The sequence below is a fragment of the Monodon monoceros genome, unplaced genomic scaffold (assembly GCF_005190385.1).
Source record: "Monodon monoceros isolate NGI ecotype Baffin Bay Population unplaced genomic scaffold, NGI_Narwhal_1 Super_Scaffold_15, whole genome shotgun sequence".
NCBI classification, from domain to species: Eukaryota; Metazoa; Chordata; class Mammalia; order Artiodactyla; family Monodontidae; genus Monodon; species Monodon monoceros.
The window spans coordinates 66603302-66624460 of NW_021703771.1; the positions used below are offsets into that span (position 1 = coordinate 66603302).

At 36.3% G+C, this 21159-nt stretch overlaps 1 protein-coding gene across 1 annotated transcript in view; it reads left to right on the plus strand.

Annotated features, from left to right (window-relative positions):
• VTA1 (vesicle trafficking 1) overlaps positions 1-18465 on the plus strand; it is a 65366-nt gene extending 46901 nt beyond the window's left edge. Inside the window, exons 7-8 of the mRNA XM_029223930.1 lie at positions 10504-10584; positions 17365-18465. Of these exons, the coding sequence (XP_029079763.1) occupies positions 10504-10584; positions 17365-17510 (227 nt within the window). The 3' untranslated portion in view covers positions 17511-18465. The remainder of the gene's footprint in view (positions 1-10503; positions 10585-17364) is intronic.
• Positions 18466-21159: the final 2694 nt, after the last annotated feature.

Here is a 21159-nt window from a genome sequence, read left to right on the forward strand (position 1 = left end):
GGAGTCACATAGTATTAGTAATTAGTTTCTACTCCTTGCTAAACCACAAACTCAACTGTTACTCAGTTCCCGACTGAGGTTATTCTCTCTTTGAAAATGAAATTAATCATACTTCTCATAGTTGTTTCAATTATTAAAGGGGAAGAAGTATGAAAGTTGACTACTATGCCTAACACAAAATCAGTGTTCAGCAAATTAGCTTCCTTTTCCTTTTTTTTTTCCTTTTTCTTTTCCCATATATTTTATTACAGAATTTTTTTTTTTTTAAGATGTTGGGGGTAGGAGTTTATTTATTTATTTTGGGTTGTGTTGGGTCTTCGTTTCTGTGTGAGGGCTTTCTCTAGTTGTGGCAAGTGGGGGCCACTCTTCATCGCGGTGCACGGGCCTCTCACTTATCACAGCCTCTCTTGTTGCGGAGCACAGGCTCCAGATGCGCAGGCTCAGTAGTTGTGGCTCACGGGCCTAGTTGCTCCGTGGCATGTGGGATCCTCCCAGACCAGGGCTCGAACCCGTGTCCCCTGCATTTGCAGGCAGATTCTCAACCAGTGTGCCACCAGGGAAGCCCATATTACAGAATATTGAGTAGAGTTTCCTTTGCTATACAGTAGGTCCTTGTTGGTTATCTTTTTTTTTTTTTGACATCTTTATTGGAGTATAATTGCTTTACAGTGTTGTGTTAGTTTCTGCTTTATAACAAAGTGAATCAGCTATATGTATATATATATACATCCCCATATCCCCTCCCTCTTGCGTCTCCCTCACACCCTCCCTATCCCACCCCTCTAGGTGGTCACAAAGCACCAAGCTGATCTCCCTGTGATATGCGGCTGCTTCCCACTAGCTATCTATTTTACATTTGGTAGCGTATATATGTCAGTGCTGCTCTCTCACTTCGTCCCAGCTTACCCTTCCCCCTCCCTGTGTCCTCAGGTTCGTTCTCTACGTCCACATCTTTATTACTTTCCTGCCCCTAGGTTCATCAGAACCATTATTTTTTTCTTAGATTCCATATATATGTATTAACATACAGTATTTGTTTTTCTCTTTCTCACTTCACTCTGTATGACAGACTCAGTGTCCATCCACCTCACTACAAATAACTCAATTTCGTTTCTTTTTATGGCTGAGTAATAGTCCATTGTATGTATGTGCCACGTTTTCTTTATCCATTCATCTGTCGATGGACACTTAGGTTGCTTCCATGTCCTGGCTATAGTAAATAGTGCTGCAGTGAACATTGTGGTACATGACTCATTTTGAATTATCGTTTTCTCGGGGTATGTACCCAGAAGTGGGATTGCTGGGTTGTATGGTAGTTCTATTTTTAGTTTTTTAAGGAACCTCCATACTGTTCTCCATAGTGGCTTTATCAATTTACATTCCCACCAACAGTGCAAGAGGGTTCCTTTTTCTCCACAACTCTTCAGCATTTATTGTTTGTAGAATTTTTGATGATGGCCATTCTGACTGGTGTGAGGTGATACCTCATTGTAGTTTTGATTTGCATTACTCTAATGATAGTGATGTTCAGCATTCTTTCATGTGTTTGTTGGCAATCTGTATATCTTCTTTGGATAAATGTCTCTTTAGGTCTTCTGCCCATTTTTGGATCGGGTTGATTGTTTTTTTGATATTGAGCTGCATGAGCTGTGTGTATATTTTGGAGATTAATCCTTTGTCATTTGCTTTGTGTGCAAATATTTCTCCCATTGTGAGGGTTGTCTTTGTCTTGTTTATGGTTTCCTTTGCTGTACAAAAGCTTTTAAATTTCATTAGGTCCCATTTGTTTAGTTTTGTTTTTATTTCCATTTTTGCATCTATGTTCATCAGTGATGTTGGTCTGTAATTTATTTTGTGACATCTTTGTCTGGTTTTGGTATCAGGGTGATGGTGGCCTCATAGAATGAGTTTGGGAGCGTTCATCTCTCTGCTGTATTTTGGAAGAGTTTGAGAAGCATAGGTGTTAGCCCTTCTCTAAATGTTTGATAGAATTTGCCTGTGAAGCCATCTGGTCCTGGGCTTTTGTTGGTTGGAAGATTTTTCATCACAGTTTCAATTTCAGTGCTTGTGATTGGTCTGTTTATATTTTCTGTCTCTTCCTGGTTCAGTCTTGGAAGGTTGTGCTTTTCTAAGAATTTGTCTATTTCTTCCAGGTTGTCCATTTTATTGGCATATAATTGCTTGTAGTAATCTCTCATGATCCTCTGTATTTCTGCAGTTTCAGTTGTTACTTCTCCTTTTTCATTTCTAATTCTATTGATTTGAGGCTTCTCGCTTTTTTTCTTGATTAGTCTGGCTAATGTTTTATCAATTTTGTTTATCTTCTCAAAGAACCAGCTTTTATTTTATTGATCTTTGCTATCGTTTTCTTCTTTTCTTTTTTATTTATTTCTGATCTGATCTTTATGATTTCTTTCCTTCTGCTAACTTTGGGGTTTTTTTTGTCCTTCTTTCTCTAATTGCTTTAGTTGTAAGGTTAGGTTGTTTATTTGAGATTTTTCTTGTTTTGAGGTAGGATTGTATTTCTGTTGACTTCTCTCCGAGAACTGCTTTTGCTGCATCCCATAGGTTTTGGGTGGTTGTGTTTTCTTTGTCATTCATTTCTAGGTATTTTTTCGTTTCCTCTTTGATTTCTTCAGTGATCTCTTCGTTATTGAGTAGTGTATTGTTTAGCCTCCATGTGTTTGTATTTTTTACAGATTTTTTCCTGTAATTGCTATCTAGTCTTATAGGGTTGTGGTCGGAAAAGATACCTGATATGATTTCAGTTTTCTTATATTTACCAAGGCTTGATTTGTGACCCAAGATATGGTCTCTTCTGGAGAATGTTGCATGAGCACTTGAGAAGAAAGTGTATTCTGTTGCTTTTGGATGGGAATGTCCTATAAATGTCAATTAAGTCCATCTTGTTTAATGTGTCATTTAAAGCTTGTGTTTCCTTATTTTCATTTTGGATGATCTGTCCATTGGTGAAAGTGGTGTGTTAAAGTCCCCTACTATTATTGTGTTCCTGTCGATTTCCCCTTTTATGGCTGTTAGCATTTGCCTTATGTATTGAGGTGCTCCTATGTTGGATGCATAAATATTTACCATTGTTATATCTTCTTCTTGGATTGATCCCTTGATCGTTATGTACTGTCCTTCTTTGTCTCTTGTAATAGTGTTTATTTTAAAGTCTATTTTGTGTGATATGAGAATTGCTACTCCAGCTTTCTTTTGATTTCCATTTGCATGGAATATCTTTTTCCATCCCCTCACTTTCTGTCTGTATGTTCCCTAGGTCTGTAATGGGTCTCTTGTAGACAGCATATATATGGGTCTTGTTTTTGTATCCATTGAGCCAGTCTGTGTCTTTTGGTTGGAGCATTTAATCCATTTCAATTTAAGGTAATTATCGACATGTATGTTCCTATTACCATTTTCTTAATTTGGGGGGGTTTGTTATTATAGGTCTTTTCCTTCTCTTGTGTTTCCTGCCTAGAGAAGTTCCTTTAGCATTTGTTGTAAAGCTGGTTTGGTGGTGCTGAATTCTCTTAGCTTTTGCTTGCTGTAAAGGTTTTAATTTCTCCATCGAATCTGAACGAGATCCTTGCTGGGTAGAGTAATCTTGGTTGTAGGTTTATCCCTTTCTTCACTCTAAATATGTCCTGCCACTCCCTTCTGGCTTGCAGAGTTTCTCCTGAAAGATCAGCTGTTAACTTTATGGGGATTCCCTTGTATGTTATTTGTTGCTTTTCTCTTGCTGCTTTTAATATTTTTTATTTGTATTTAATTTTTGATAGTTTGAGTAATATGTGTCTGGCATGTTTCTCTTGGGGTTTATCATATATGGCACTCTCTGCGCTTCCTGGATTTGATTGACTATCTCCTTTCCCATGTTAGGGAAGTTTTCAACTATAATCTCTTCAAATATTTTCTCAGACCATTTCTTTTTCTCTTCTTCTTCTGGGACCCCTGTCATTCGCATGTTGGTGCATTTAATGCCCTCCCAGAGGTCTCTGAGACTGTCCTCAATTCTCTTCATTCTTTTTTCTTTATTCTGCTCCCTGGCAGTTATTCCACCATTTTGTCTTCCAGCTCACTTATCCGTTCTTCTGCCTCAGTTATTCTGCTATTCATTCGTTCTAGAGTATTTTCAGTTTCAGTTATTGTGTTGTTCATCACTGTCTGTTTGCTCTTTAGTTCTTCTAGATCTTTGTTAAATGTTTCTTGTATTTTCTCCATTCTGTTTCCCGGATTTTGGGTCATGTTTACTATGATTACTCTGAATTCTTTTTCGGGTAGGTTGCCTAATCATCTTCATTTATTTGGTCTTGTAGGTTTTTACCTTGCTTCTTCATCTGTAACATTTTTTTTTGTCATTTCCATTTAAAAAAATTTTTTTTGATGGGTGGGGCTTTATTCCTGTCTTACTGGTTGTTTGGCCTGAGGCGTCCAGCACTGGAGTTTGCAGGCAGTTGGATAGAGCTGGGTCTTGGTGTTCAGAGGAGGACCTCTGGGAGGCCTTACTCTGATGAATATTTCTTGGGATCTGAGGTTCTCTGTTAGTCCAGTGGGTTGGACTTGGAGCCCCCACCACAGGAGCTGGGGCCTGACCTCCAGCCTGGGAGTGAAGATCCGGCAAGCTGCATGGCACAGCAAAGAAAAAAAAAAAAGAAAGAAAAAAAAAGGGAGGTCAGGGGAACAAGCCAAAGAGAGAGAACAATAACAAACTATAAAGAATAAAATAAATTTAGAAAAATAAAAGCTTTATTAGGAAAAATAGAAATGTAAATGAATCAACAACAGTGAATCCACAAGATGAAACAGAACCCCAATCTAAACGAGGAGAAAAAAAAAAGCCTTTGTATGGGGCAGAATTTAGGCGGGGGTGGAACTTAGGCAGGGGCGGGGTTTAGGGCAGGGCAGGGCCTAGGCGGGTGGGGGGGTGACGTTTGAGCGTGAGGCGGGGCCTAGGCTCAGGACCCAGCTGGAAAAGGCCCTGGGGACGGGGCTTCTGCTTAGGACCTGAAGGGAAGGCGAGAGGCAGCATGTACAAAGGAGGGCCTCTGGAGTGTGGAGTTCCGGAGTTTGGAGGTAGGGCCTGGGTGAGCGTGTGGGAGTGGGGCTTGGGCTCTGCACGGCAGGAGGTTGGCTCCGCGGGCAGAGGATTAGGCCCAAGAGCCCAGCAGGCTCCCCCGTAGCTAAGTGGACAGGGAAAGCTCTGGCCCCGTTCCCTTCTGTTCCTCTGAGTACCCCCCCGCCATTCCCCCCCAGGGTCTCCCCCATCCCCACGGGACCCCTAACCGTGTGTGGGTCACTGGGTTTAGGAACTCCTCCCTTCCCCCAGCCACCCCTCAGGGGTGCTGGTTCCAGAGGTCCAGCCTTTACTTTTGCTCCCCCTTCCCTCCCTCCCGCTCTGTCAGGACCCGCATGGCTGGAGGGGGCCTTGGTGGGCAGAGGATCAGGCCCAGGATCTCAGCAGGTTCCTGGGGGCCCAAGTGGGCAGGATAAACCTGGCCACGCTCCCTTTTGATCCTCTGCCCTCCCAGTGGTTCCCCAGTTTCCCCCTTCTGGCGTGGGATCCCTTCCCCTCCCCCAGCCCCCCCCAGGGGCGCCAGTCCCTCCCACCTCCACTTCTCCTCCCCCTTCACTACCCCCCCACGCCCCACGTCCTACCCGGTCGCTGGGGGTTCCTGCCGTCCCCTTAGGTGTCCGTGGTCCTCCACAGGTGCCTGGTACGTGCCTTAGTTGTGCTTCCTTTTTTTTAATGTTCCTTCCTATTTCTGTGCCAAAGAAAGGGTATTTAATAGGAAGTTAATGAACACTTAAAATCATTTTGTGAATCAAGAAAGGTGTCACTGTTGGGGTAGGACATTGACCTTACAAAAAGATTGCCTAAGGGGTATTGCTCAGAGAGTGTATCTTAGGGCAGAGTTGTGGTATAGGCCCATATACATATATTTTATATGTAGGCATACTGTGCGTATATATGAGAGGGAAAATATGCTTGTAGTAGGAGGGTTGTAATAGGTTGAACCAAACAAAGTGTCTTTTTGTACAACAAAAGTGATAAAATATTAGTAGTTTCATATGTTCAAGCTAATAGACTCCTGCTCAGAATATCCACACATGAAGATAGATATCAGGAGGTAGTCTATTTCTGTTAGGAAGTTTTCTGGCATGAACAGTTCATTTTGATCCATTTAAATCTGGCATGAGCCTTATTTTTTTTTTTTCACTCTCTTATGTTCTTCAGAGTGGGACATAAAACTAAAAACCTTGGAACTGCTTTAGGGCATCAGGTGTACATTCTTATAGACTTAGCATTTAAATAATTATCATAGCTATTTCATAAACTTATTCTAACAGAGCTATATTAGATATTGCTATCCCTACTTTACAAACTAAAGAAATTAAGCAGTTATCCAAAAAAAATACACATAAAAACATACCTAATTAGTAACAGTACTAGAATTTGAATCCAAGTCTTGGATTTCATGTTTTTGGCACCTCCCTTCTGTTTCCCTTCCACGGAACTAAAGTTCTATCAAATCAAAACCTACATTTCTCATAATATTTTTCCTCTTAAGGTTGGCTTGAGATATGGGAATCTCCTCTTTGCTGGCAGATTTTTTTTTCTATTATATTTAAAACAGTAAAAAAAAAAATAGTTCATAGTTGCCTAATAGAAAGTGAAATAACATTTTTAGTTTATAAATATAGCAGATGTTTCCCCTTTTACTCACTTTAAGAATGATTTACTTTCTCTCATATAAAGGTCCAGGATGCACTTTTATCAAAGGGAAATCCTTAAGATAGCTGAAAAGAATAGTATGTACTAATATACAGTTTTTAGTTCTTCCACAGAAAAGCAGAGGGTGCAAGGAGGGCGGGGATAGTGATTGTTTGAACAGCCAAGTGTTTACCTCTTTGTGGTTTTACCACTGTGTAATATCAGATAGAGGCAATACAGCCTATGGTTTTTTCTTTCTCTTGAAACATGCTTTTCACAGTCTGTAAATATTGAAGATGTCAGTGATAAATCTAAATAGATTAAAAGAGTTATTTTAGAATTAATGCTAGCCTTTTAATTATAAATGCAGCTCACCTCATAAGTAAATCCAAAGCTTAGCTCTTTTATTGTTGTTCTTTTAAGTGACAGAAGTACTGCATTTGAATTCTGCTGTACAGCTTTCAAAGTGGTTAATATTCTGGCCTAACCATTTCTATCAGTGCTATTTTCCATGACTGTTCTGAGGTTTATTTAACCCAATCTTCTTACATTTGCTTACAGTGTTCCTCATAGTTAGCATGTCTTTCTCTTTCTCTGCCTCTTCAAATGCCACTGACCTTCAGGGTTCTGTTTAATTAATACTTTTTACAACATCTTCTAGAGTTTTCTAACTAACACCCATTTCTCCCTTTTCAGAATCCCCACACCACATAGTCAGGAGAACAATTTAGTACTTAATTAGAAATCATATAGCATTTAATTCTTGAATATATATTAATCTCATCAAATAGCCTGTGTAACAACCATCCGCTAAAAAATTAACCAGAAGTTACTTGTTAACATTTCTTTTTGTTAAGTAATAGAAAGAAAGAAATTTCTAACACAGTTCTGCTTTCCCCCAGGAATGTTTTTATGGTGACATCATTCCAACATACTGTAGTCCAGGGGGCTGCAATCCATTCAATAATTGACAATTGAAATCTTTCCAAATCAAGAAAGAAGGAGAATTAACTAGATTTGGGCATTTCAAAAAATAAATAACATAAACTAAAAACCATTTTTACTGATTTAACAGATATTTAAGCACTTAGTTGAACCTGTATGCTAGGCCCCCGTGGGAACATGTCATGATGGCTGCCAAGAACACAGGCCTTGGTCCCTGGGCGTGGAAACAAATGAGAAGCAGCATCTTCTGACTGCTGCATGAGGCGTGTTGAGCAGCCTGTGCTGTCTGTTCAAGTCTTGGTTGAATGACTGTGACCAGAGTTCTTAATAAAATGCAGATTACCTGTGTTTTTCTTTTAATATCGCTCAAGTAAAATTTTACTACATAAGTAAATTATTTCTCTGTAAATTCTGTTTTGTTCTTGTTAAATAATATTACCTACTTAATTAATCATCTGGAGATGTACAAATAAGCATTTAAAAATTAATGCAGGAGGCTGACCAAAGAAAGTATGCCTTCTCCATAGAGAAAAGGGTTTGTTAGGAGAATTTTAATTTAGGCAGAAGCACAAATTACTTAGTAAGGAATGGCACTGATATCCAGATTGTGAGATGGTTGTCAACTTATCCTCTTTTCTAAAGATCTGTGTGAAGAATATATATGGTCACCTACCTGTGTTTTTATGCTCAGCTGCTTCAAATCACTGGACTTCACCAGGTAGTCTCAAGAGCCCTCTCAAATCTTGCATTCTAACTTTAAAAAATATATGTTATGTAAATTATGTGCCTTTGAAAGTTCAAGTTTTATGGGGAGAATTATGTCATATGTTTACAGTTTAATATAGTTTGTTAGTATTTATCAAAATCAAGCAAAAGATAGACATTGAATTGGTCAGTTTAAATTTGTATGTCTCCTGACTTTGCAGTTATACTTCTGTAATTTTTTCCTGTAAATATATTCATGCATATATATGTATACAGTGTATAAAAATATTCATGTAGTATTAGCTTTAGCAACAAAGGTTTGGAAACAACGTAAATGTTCGTCAGTAATGGATAGCATTATAAATTGTGGTTCATGCATGGAATGGAACACTATGTAGCCATTAAAAAGAACAAGGAGGATTAGGGACTTCCCTGGCGGTCCCTGGGTTAAGACTTTGCCTTGCAGTGCAGGGGGTGCAGGTTCAATCCCTGGTCGGGGAGCTAAGATCCCACATGCCTCATGGCCAAAAAACCAAAGCATGAAACAGAAGCAGTGTTTTAACAAATTCAATAAAGATTTTAAAATGGTCCACATCAAAAAAAAAAGGTGGATTTAAATATATTTAACTGGAATTATTGCTAAGGCGTATTAAGTGAAAAATGCACAGAATCGTACAGTATGCAGACATATTACCACTGGCAAAACATACATACCAAATAATGCACTCTCCATAGAGAAGTGAGTTTGTCCGGAGGGTTTTGATTTAGGCTAGAACACAAATTTCTTAGCAAAGTACATTTATTTCCTTGCACACACACACATGCCTGGACACACACGTTTGTATGTGCATAGAAGGGTATCCTAAAACTAGTGATAGCCCTCAAGTGACCTGGAATAGGAATGAGAGGCAGGCTTTTCACCGTTTTTTTTTTCTCTGTCTCTCTCTTTTTTTTTTTTGTACTATTTAAAATTTGTACTTGACTTTTCATCCATACCCCTTTGTACTGTTAAAATTTTTGTTAGTTCAATTTTTAGTTTAAAAAGTAAGACTTTCATGACTTAATAGCACCAAGCCTGTAAAGTGAAACTAGTTTGTCCTAAGACAAACTTAAATGAGATAAAATAGTATATATTTAAACCATTTTTTTTCCTTTGGATAGGGATTGAGAAGATCCTTCACACTCAAGACTTCATAGCTGTAGAATATATTTCAGAACTTCAGTCAACCTTTGTGAAACCATAGCTCTAGAACTCTCATTGGCTATGTATCCGTGACCCTGAAAACTTCACAATTTGTTTTCTCCCTCTCTTCTGTTCCCGTCTTCTTGTCCTAGTGTCTATCCTACTTTACCTTTACTACAGATTGCCTATTCAGATTTAACCTCTTAGCTTAGGGCAGAAGAATCCTCTTAGCTTAGGGCAGTCCGTTAATCAAGAGCAATCAACTTTTCCTGTTCATTTGCTTTCTTGTTAATTGAATCACCTAAGTCTCTTTTGGGAAGCTTCAACAATTTATGTTAATTTTTTAGATGATTAATAATCTTCAACTCTAGTATATTACTTAGTATTAGTCAAGAATGCTAGTTATCCACTGAATATGACAGTCATGACAGGTTCTAATAGGAAGTCAAAACTAATTATTGGATATATAAAAATATTATCTTAAAAACATAAACTGGAAAACTGGAATATATAATTTATAATTTCATTCATAGTGATGAAATGGGACTCATCCCATAAGTTAAACTAAATCATAATTATATCCCACCTTATCCCCAAAATTAATTATTTATTTAAGAAATTAAAAGGTAGGAAGGGAGTCTGTTACTTCTACAGATATTAGGTAAGCTTTACTTGAGAAGCAACTTGAAGTATTAGACATGATAGAAAATGCAAAATACATAATAAGAAATGTGTGGCCAATACATGTGTGTAAACACTCAAAATGTATTTTTCTGCATATTTCCTATAGCAGCCTCCACCGTCAAATAAGTATATCAAATTTCAGTTCATTAAGGTTTCAAGAAAGTAATTAAGTGAAGTAATGAAATTCCTCCATGATCCTTTGAGCACTTTCCTAGAATGTAATTGAGAGGTGTAACACTTTTATACCCATTTATGGTTTTCTGATTTGCAGGTGTAGCAAGTAACACTATCCAGCCTACTCCACAGACTATTCCGGCCATTGATCCTGCACTTTTCAATACAGTTTCCCAGGGTAAGTCAGCTGTTTTATGAGATATAGTGTTTCTGCTGTTTGGGGGCGTTGTTTTGTACTTTTATCTTAGGAGTGCAGTGTATTTGAATGTCTAGGTAATTTGAAACACATTTCTTTGAATGCCTTTATTCACTAGATTCTCCAGTAAACCAAGATTGTTTCTTATTATCAAAAATACCTAAATCCAAAGGCATTCTCTCTCTTTTTTTTTATCTTTTCAACTTCTTTCTTTTTTCCCCCACTTGGCTGTTCTGTTTGTTAAATTTGGTCATTCTTATTCAGAGTTTTCTTCATGTGTCTGCTGAGATTAGTCCTTTTATATTTAGAATGAAGATGTTGATTGATTATTTTCAGTAGATGTTATTGAATTTCCCCCGATACTATGTCTGCAGGTCTGTTTCTCACTTGATTTTTCTGTTCTCCCCTGTGAGTGGGAACAGGCCATTCAGCTTCCTCCTGCATCTCAGCCATGGATGAGGAGATCTTTTCTTGGAGAGGGATGGCAAAGGGTGTACCACACATACCTTGTCCGTCCTAGTTCTGTCCAGGAAGTTAATTCCACAATTTTAGAGAGACATTCTCTATCTTTTTTGCCTAGGGTCTCATGTGAGAGATGGGAAGCCATTAAGGCTGAGGGTGTACAGGTATGCAGAGGTTGATAGAGGGGGGAAGGATGTGAGACTAGTGCAGATAATTGTTTTAGACTGACTCAGTAAAGATTCCCCCAGTCCCACTCCTCATACAGCTAGACCCTCTCTGAAGTTTCTCTGGATAGGCTCCCCAGTTGCCTCCTATATTACATGTTCTGAGTTGGGATTTTTTTTGACACTGTTTTATCTAACAGCATACCTTCACTTAATTTCTACTTTTCTAGAAGTTTCTTTAAATCTCTTGTCAATTATCCTTTCCAGTTTTTACACTCTTTTCTCTTCTCTGCTTTTCCTTCAGTTTTAGAATTTTATTTCCTTTTGTTTTACCTTATCGTTTTAATATAGTTTCAGAAGGAAAAATAGTCAATTATGTATGCTTAGTCTACCATCTAGAACTAGAACCCTGGAATTCTTTACCCAACCAAACTGTCAGGTATGAAGACAAAATAAATATTATTAAATATGTAAGGATTCTGAAGTTTTGCCTACCATACACCATTTCTAAGGAAGTTAGCAGAAGAAGTTACTCCATCAAGAAAAGAATGATAACCAAGAAAAGAAATACGAGATATAAGGAATGGTGAAATTAATCTTAGGTCACCTAAAGAAAAAGTCCACTGACAGCTTTTCCATAGGCTTGAAAAGCAATTGCTTTAAAATTAGAACAGAACATCAGAGCTCCCCTCCTTTAAGAAAAATCAAGCGGATTCTATGCAATACATAGAATAAGAAGCTGTAGAATGGGAAAGAAATGGATAAGAAGCTGTAGAATTCCTTTCCCAAGAAGAACGAAAATATCCAAGAAAACATTTTAAATCGTACAAGTAGTTTCAAGTAAGAAGCAAACTGAAATATGCCATGATTTTGAGCAATAATAGAATTATGAAATATAAGAAAAGGGATTTTGTTTGACTTGGACACAAAGAACATTCTCCTTGCAATGGCATAGGCTTATCACAAACAATACTTTATTCAGGGCAGAATATAAATCATCACTGACAAGTGAAGGTAGAGAGAGATTTCTGGAAGTTGAAAGGTGGAATAAAAGAAAGCTGTTATTAGGATGAGTGTCCAGAAGTGAAATGTTGTGATTTTTTTCTAGAGTTGATGGAATGAGAAATAGAAGACAAAAGTAAGCAACTAAGCAGTTTAAAAGCACTAATAAATTTAGAAGGAGACAGGGCAGGAGAGGATAGTGAGATAAATTCTTTACCTTTCATAGCAGAGTGTCAGTAGATAAAGCCTAAAAACTGATAAATCAAGAAATGGTGGTATAAGCTTATCAACTGGGGTTAGGGAAGTAACCTAGAGAAAACAAAAAATAGAAATAATTCAAAAGTGAAGTGGGCAGGGGCAAGGCAGATGACTTATTTAAGTGTATGAGTTATGTTAAGTTTATTCTACTTTTCCTGGTTTTATTAAAAGCAGATAAGTTATAAAACCTAAAATCAAGAGCTGCAATGGCCTTTGAATCCTGAAAGGCCTAGTTTAAGAGTATGTGTATGGGGCTTCCCTGGTGGCACAGTGGTTGAGAGTCCGCCTGCTGATGCAGGGGATACGGGTTTGTGCCCCAGTCCGGGAAGATCCCACATGCCACGGAGCGGCTAGGCCTGTGAGCCATGGCCGCTGAGCCTGCGCATCCGGAGCCTGTGCTCCGCAACGGGAGAGGCCACAGCAGTGAGAGCCTCGCGTACCGCAAAAAAAAAAAAAAAAAAGAGTCTGTGTATGTTTCATGGGGGAACATAGTGCTAAGGTAAGAAGAGTAAAGAAACTATAATAAACTAGCAAATTACCCAAGAACATAGTGGAAAATGTCTATTAGTAGACAGATAACCTGCCCAGTAAATACTATATTCCTCTGTTAAACTTGTTTTCCAGATTCCTCTCTACAGTCCCATGTACCTGTAAAAGCTCTCCCTAAAATATGATGTAAAAATATCAGAAGCAGACTAGAGAGAACAGTGAAACAGAATAAAGAATCCAGAAATCAGGCCACACAGTATGGGAATTAAAATAATGACAAAAGTGGCATTTGGAACAGTGTGGCAAGAAAAACAAAACATCAAAACTGATGTTAGAAAAAATATATATTAGATACTATCCCTTAATTCCTGTATCTCATTTGGTTGTATCTTAACAGGTTAGACTAATGAAAAGTAATGAATTACATACAGCAAAAGATTTCCTCTCCCCATTATGTTGTTAAAATGCAACTAATAGACCAGGAGGAAATCAATACTTAAAAAAACAAAGAATTACTGTTCAGAGCATATATAAAGAGCTCCTGCAAATAAATAAATAAATAAAACTTAATAGGGAAAAAAACCAGAGAAATAAACATAGGGAATGATTTGTATGCTGTTGGTGGGAATATAAATTGGTGAAGCCTTCTTCAGTAGCATTCTGTCACTGTCAGAATTGCAAATTTTTTTTGACTCAGCTATTCCACTTTTGGGAATCTATCTTAGAGAAATATTTAGACATGAGCACAAAATGTATTTATAAGGATATTTTATTTCAGCATCACTTGTATTAGTAGAAAACAATTTTAAATGTCTATTAATGAGAAATTATGGCCCATCTGTCCTATGGAATACTGTGCACATATTAAAAAAGGTTAAATACTTTTATAGTGAATTTGTGGCTCACTCTGAAGAGGAGAATGGAATTGGGAAGGTAGGTATTTGAAGTTCAGTATTTACTTTTTTAACTTGTATATACCTGATAGTATTAGAGTGCGAATAACAACTTACTTCTTAAAGGTTTTTTAAAAATTAAATAGAATATATGAAAGATATTTAGCATGGTTCGTGACATAATAATATTCTGCCCCTAATCATTACTATTGCTGTTGCCATTATTAAGTGATGTGTCCTGGTGATGCCTGGATTTAAGGGATCAGTACTGTACTTTATATTTACCTCCAAGATTTACTTCAGGGAATCAGATGATTCCCATATGATTTTGCCTATGCTTTCCATTCAAGTCAGAGGATAATTGAGTACACTAGGATCAGATTATCCAAGGTCCTTCACATGAATTTCTAGGTAAGTAGGAAAAAATCTCTAAAGACCCATTTCGGAAATATTTACAATTAAGTATTCCATCTTCTGTCAAGGTTAGATAAATCAACCTTGGAAATAGATGCTTCTAGCAACTGAGCATGCAGGGATTTCTCTTTATACCAAATAATGTTACCTTTGATCCAGTGCTGACCCAGGCTCTTTCCCCCGGAATAGAGAACTTAACTGATGGCTCTACCTCTCCTCTGCCCGGTTCTTGTCCTGCCCTATGAAGGGGAGAAGCAGCTCTGTGATAAAGACAGTCTTCTTGAAGGCATCTGGAACTTATAAGCACAGATTTCAAAAAAGAGATATTAAATTAGACAACTTCTCTAATTCTTTTTTTTTTTTTTTTAACGGTTGGATTAGCTGTATGTGATAGAAAAAAAAAAACAGCTTTCATTTAGGTGCATTAAGTAATAGTTACTATTTTGAATATAAAATCAGATAAACTGAAATTGAACAGTTGTTCTCTTCCTGAAATGTGTTTTCCTTTGTTATGTCTTTTTTACTTTCTCTATTTAGTTTTTAAATGCTAATTTAAAAGAATCCTAACTAGGAAGCAGATTTTATTTAATTTAAAATTTTAATTCATGTGTTTTATTATTAATGACTTATAGATAATATTTTTAAAGGAAAGAAAGCTTGAAATATTATAAAATAGCAAAAGTAAGTATTTGACATGGCTTTTTAAGTTCTTTATATATTTATATATATATTATATATTTATATAGAATATTTTTATATATTCTACATAAATATATATTTACTTATAAATATTTATATATTTAATTGGTAAAAATAAATCTTAACATCTATATAAATTTGTAAATTACATTTTGCATCTAAATCTAAGTTGGTTCTTATCATCTAGTTATTACATTTTATAAGATAGTTACATAATTTGTCATACATGCTGTAAGCTGTATATTATGTATCTGTAATTATAGTTTTCTAAGATATTCATTTTATAAATATTGAAATTGTTATACCATAAAAATTGCAATATTTGTGTTTTTAAATAGTTTTATCACTAGTAGATAAGTTTAGTTTATAAAAACTAAAATAGTAATGGAGTTCTTACTACTATACACATTTTTATCTTATTAATAAATAAGTGATATGTCAGCAAAACAGTGTTAAAGCTGATGCTGTAAAAAATAAAATTAGCCCGGAGCATTAGGGCTTTCCTCCAGCAAGTCCAGTAAATTCTGGATAGATGTCTTACATATTTAAACATTGCCTGGAGATAGAAGAATAGACTCTTAAAGCACAAAATGAGTAGTATTAAGGTAAACTTAATTTTCATAGATGTCTCACTCACCTAGATAATATGTCTCACTCACCTAGATAATAGTATACATCTAGGTGACTAGAGCCTCTCAATATACTTTGAAAAAACATTGATGAATCTTTCAGTAAAAAAAAATAAGAAGTGTGCCTGACTAAATTGTCAAAAGAACTGCAGGACAGTTGTTTTTTAGGTTTAATGGGTAACAAATGCCAAGTCACTAAAATACTAAAAATAAAACTGTGGAGAAACTGTTTTTTGTTTTTTAAATATATAATTACATTTTACTAGTTTATTCATTTGTATTTCTTACGTTTAGGCAAGACCAGAATTCAGGGAAATTAAAATAAGTTCTGTTAAAATTGGAATGTGTAATCTGATTCACAACAGTAAGGACCAACTCTTAATATAAGCTTTAATAATATTAATTCAACAAATATTTGAAGGCTTTGTATGTGTAACACACTGGGCTAGTTACTATATGTAGATGTATAAGTGCATTATCTTAAAATCTGAAATTTAATTAATGTTTAATTCTATGTGAACTTCTGTTCCTTTTAAAATGTGGGAAAGAATTTAAAGTACAGACAGCTTTTTTATATTCCTTTGTTGAAGTTATTCAGCACTTACACTGGGCTAGAAACTTTAGGATACATTGTTTCAGTATTCTTTTTTGAAAATTTTTAGAAAATAATAATTTGGATAAGAATTTAGTATCAGAGTACCTGGAATTGCTAAATACTTTGAAGTCCTTGCCTAGGGAATGTCAAAGTTTTCATTTAATGCTGCACTATCTGGCAAAATTAAAAGCAACTAAAAAAAGTAATTATATTTATAACTATAAGCTTATAAACAGGATCAAAATATATGTTCATTTAGAAACAGAATCGAAATTTATTATCTTTTCGTTATATTGTATGCCCCCAGCCTTCTGACCAGTTCTCCTTAGAGTCCTCATAAAAATTTCTGAAGAAAATTGTATTTATTTCCAAAGATAAGACACAAAGTCAGTTTTAATTTCACCTTTAGAAATATATATTCAAGTATATTCAAATCTTAGATTAAATGAAATGTTTTCAGTGTGTTTTTTTTACCCAAATTATTTAGTTGGGCTCATCCATATCAATCGTAGTGTAACTAGAAAACTTGCTGGAAAAAATTTTGGACAAATAATTGGTAAGGGTTGTTTACATGTTTAAAAATTGTGTAGTGTAATTATATGTCTTAGTTAAACCTTAGAGTTTTGTATATGGACAGCACAAAAATGCAAACTATTTTCTTGCTTAAAAAAAATTAGATGACTTATGTAATTTTTTAACATAAAGTTTGTTATTTAATTTTTTTTGAGTTATATTTATATTCTAGTTCAAATGAGGGTTGAATGGTTTAGTCTGTGTGTATTTATTGTTCCATGAAGAGAGTCTCAGCAATTCTAACATACACACCAAAGCAATTTTCCTTGTTTTATACAGAATATAATTTTTTTTGCAGTTAATTTGCCAAAATATAAAGGCTTCCAGTTTATGACTTCTGGTAGGAAAATCTTGCTCATATAAGTTGTTATGTATTGACATCTGTATGGTTTATATTAGTAATTTAAAAATTTAAAAGCATAAAGAAACTATTCAAATACAACTGGGGATTGGGGAAAACAACCTTCAGTTTTTAATATAACCTTAAACATTTTCTGTAATCTTGAATATAAGCATTTACCTAGCCTAAAAGAACACTTCCTATATTCTTTATAAATATCTTAATTATTCTGTATTTCTCTTAGGAGATATCCGACTAACACCAGAGGACTTTGCTAGAGCTCAGAAATACTGCAAATATGCTGGCAGCGCTTTGCAGTATGAAGATGTCAGCACTGCAGTGCAGAATCTACAGAAGGCCCTCAAGTTACTGACTACAGGCAGAGAATGAAGCCTTTGTACAACATCCATGCATTTTTGGCTTAAAGAACTAACAGTCCACTACTCTATCTTCAGCCTATCAGGAGCATATTTTAAGGAAGACTTCAGTTCCATTGACTATAACAATGGAATCTGTGTCTGTGTATCAGATTCCTGTTGAAGCGTTCAGCAGCAGCCTCAGCCAGTTTTCATTGTCCATTTAGTGGATTCAGTAGTCTCTGGGTGTATAGGGCTGGTGTGGGCAAGGTCCTAAAAATGCCCATTTGAACCCTGCTTATTCAAAAAATGAGAACACACTTCTATAAAATGTATTGGGAATTAGCTTTGTATCTTAATCTACATAAATTAAGGAATTTTTTAATCTATAATTTGGACAAACAGACCATATTACTTTGCTATAAAATTCTAAATTTAACTTTTAATAAAGATTGCCAGAATATTCTAGAAATGTTTTTGTTTTCCTCAGGACTTCTGAAACAGATACGAACATCCTAAACTGTTGAATCTGAAAGAGATTATGTTCAAATTTCAATTTATATTCATATTAAATATAGCTACATTAAAAGTTAAAATGTTCATGGAAGGAAATGTAATAAGGTAAAGAGGTAGAATCAGTTTTAGACGTAAGAGTAATGTTGGTTGCTTAACTGTTTTTCCTTATTCATTGACGCTTAAGGTGAATTGGTATTTGCTTCCTAGGCAGTTTGACTGCATGTGTTAGAGAATGAAAACAAGACATTTGTAATAATGCCTGGAAACTTGGTGCTTTGAGTTAAGGTTCTCCTCTGCTGCTATGGAATGGATTCCATAGAGTGAATAGTTATGAATGATGCAGAAGATTATAAAAACATAGACTCTCAGTTGTTAAGTTTATAAGTTACGTGGGAATTATGGACTTCCTATGTCACCTGCATTTGTGCTGTTTAAAAAATAAATACAAGGATTCTTTTAACTAATTCAGTTTATCACAGAGCCAAATGTCTGTTTTGCATGCTAAAATTGTCACTTTTCTAAAGTCATTATTTTTAGTTATAAGAATATAAAGAGAGAGAAATTTGGCAGATTTACCTGAAATTATCTGGTCCATTTCATTCATTCCACTAATATTGGGAATCGTTTAACATAGGGGTCAGCAAACTATGGTCCATGGGCTGGCCATTTGTGTAAATAACGTTTTATTGAAACCAAATAATAGCCATTTATTTATGTTTTGTGTTTGGTTGCTTTCCACGATGGCAGAATTATATGGCCTGCAAGTCTAAAATATGTACTACTTGGCCCTTTAAGGAAAAGTTTGCTGACCCCTGTTCTGACAGTCTGTTTGAAAGAAAATGAATCATCTCATAATCTCTTATGTCTTTCTATTTTTCTTTGCATAAGTGTAATGTTATTTATATAGAGTTCGATAGAATGAATATTGACAGAATAAACTGTTCTAAATTATTGCAAAAACAAGCCCCCCAAAAACATGCCTCCTGAAAAACATTTTCATATCTTTCACAGCTGAATTCTTAAAACATTTGCAGGGTTCAACATTTGCATCTGGAATTCCAGGACTCTGATATAGTTCTATAGAAGTTTATTGAAATAGAAAAATGACTAGGGTGATATTTCATGTTATAAAAGATAAATGTAAAATACAGTTCAGCAAATTTTAATTCAAGTCCTAACATGTCTGGCCACTAGGAAGAAAATTGTCACCTCTCATTTCACACCCTACCTGTTGCTCCCAGTTGGGAGAGCACATGGAGGGGAGAAGATGCTGTGGAAACCACGGAGTCCACTGAGAAGTGAGCTGTGATGTACCAGAAATCCCAGTTGTTTTGTGGCCCATTGCTTTAAAATGCTTTCTTGCATGAAGGGATTGAACTATAAAGATTTTTTAGCTTTGTACTTCTGCATATAAAATCTGACAGGAGAAAGTTAGAAATTTTCTGGTGTAACACTAGGGTAAATAGTTTTCATTTGGTCAGTCAACATGTATTTATTGAGCAGCTACTATGTGCCTGGTATTGTCCTTTGCATGAGGAAACAGCAGAAAACAAGAAAAAGAAATCCCTGCCTCATAGAGTTTTATTCTAATGGGAAGGAAACGGACAAACTTAATAAAAAGTATATCATATATTCTATTCAACCAGTGGTTTTGAACATGTAATTGTTAGAAATGTAAATCTCAGACCCTACCCCAGTCCTACCCAATCAGAAATTCCAAGGGTGGGGCCCAGCCTTCTGAGATTTAAGAAACACTTTACAAAACACTTCTTGTAATCTGGTGGTCCCTCAAGTCAGTGGTTTAGCCCTACTCCCATCAGAAAGATTGAGAGTCTGGGAGGAAGATTCGCCTGAAGTGTGCCTGGACGCCTAGCGTCAGTGTCACGTGGGATGGGAACCACACTTCAGGAACTTCTGTATTAGACAGTGATAAATGCTCTGGAGAAAACCACAGTATGGGATAGGAAATGCCTGGGTGTGTGTGGGCCTGTGCACGTTTAAATAGGATGGGATAAGCCTCACTGAGGTGACAGTTGAGTGAAAAGGGAAAGGGAGGAAGAGTATTCGTGGCAGAGGGAGGTCGACAGGAGGGAAGAGAGGATGAGTGAGGAACGCTGGTGAAGGAGCGAGAAGCTCAGGATTACACAGGCTTTTTGTAAAACACTAAGCTTTTCCTCTGAGCAAGATAGGGAGCCACTCAAAGGTTTTGAACAAAAGAGTAGCCACAACTTTTAAAAGGATCATATTGGCTACTGTGTTGAGACAAGACCATAAGGTGGGCAAGGGTGGAAGCTAGGAGAGGAGTTAAAGAGTATTGCAACAATTCAAGGTGCAGTGTTATGATGGCTTAGATCAGGAGTAGAAGTGGAGGTTATACAGTGTAATGGGTTTCTGTAGAGCCACAGTATTTCTGATAAACCGGATCTGAGGTATGAGCATAGAAGGAGTGAAGGTTGACTCCCCAAATTTAACTTGAACGCTTAGAAGGAGCAAGTAGTCATTAATTGCAGTGGGGAAAGTTGCGGAATTCTGCTGACATTTAGGCTGAAGTACAGTGTTCCCAAGTTCTTGTGAGCATCCCAGTAAAACTATTTGATAATACCGTTTTGTCAATAGAGACAGGAGGAGGAAGAAGAAAAGATAAGTTCTGTCTACTGTGATTGTCACAGACATCTCATCAAATCACTGCTGAACTGGACCTAGAAGCCAAGAACAGTTCCCAAGGTTATGGTCAAGGAAGTTTGTAGGCTTCAAGATTACACCCATGAAAAAGACCCCAGTTACAGGTCTTGAAAATTAACATCCTAGTATTCATAGAATTTATTTATATATAACTTGTACTTCTAGAAATGTGACGTCACTGTGTATGGGTTAAGAAATGGTTATATACTGTCCTTTCTAAAGAAACTTAAATCCTAATAGCATTGTTACAATTATCTTCAACTTGAAAACAATAACTGACTCAGGGTTGAATGTTTTTGGTGATCTGCACGGCTTTCTCTACCCATCCCCATTTTTTTTTAACTTTACTCATTTTATGTTCCAAAGCAATTGGATCAGATCATCTAGTTTGGACAGTACATAAACCTCCACCAGTAGAAAAGTTCTGTTTTCAAGAGATCACAGAATTTTAAGGCACCCCTCATATGGAGGTATGCTCACCTGGT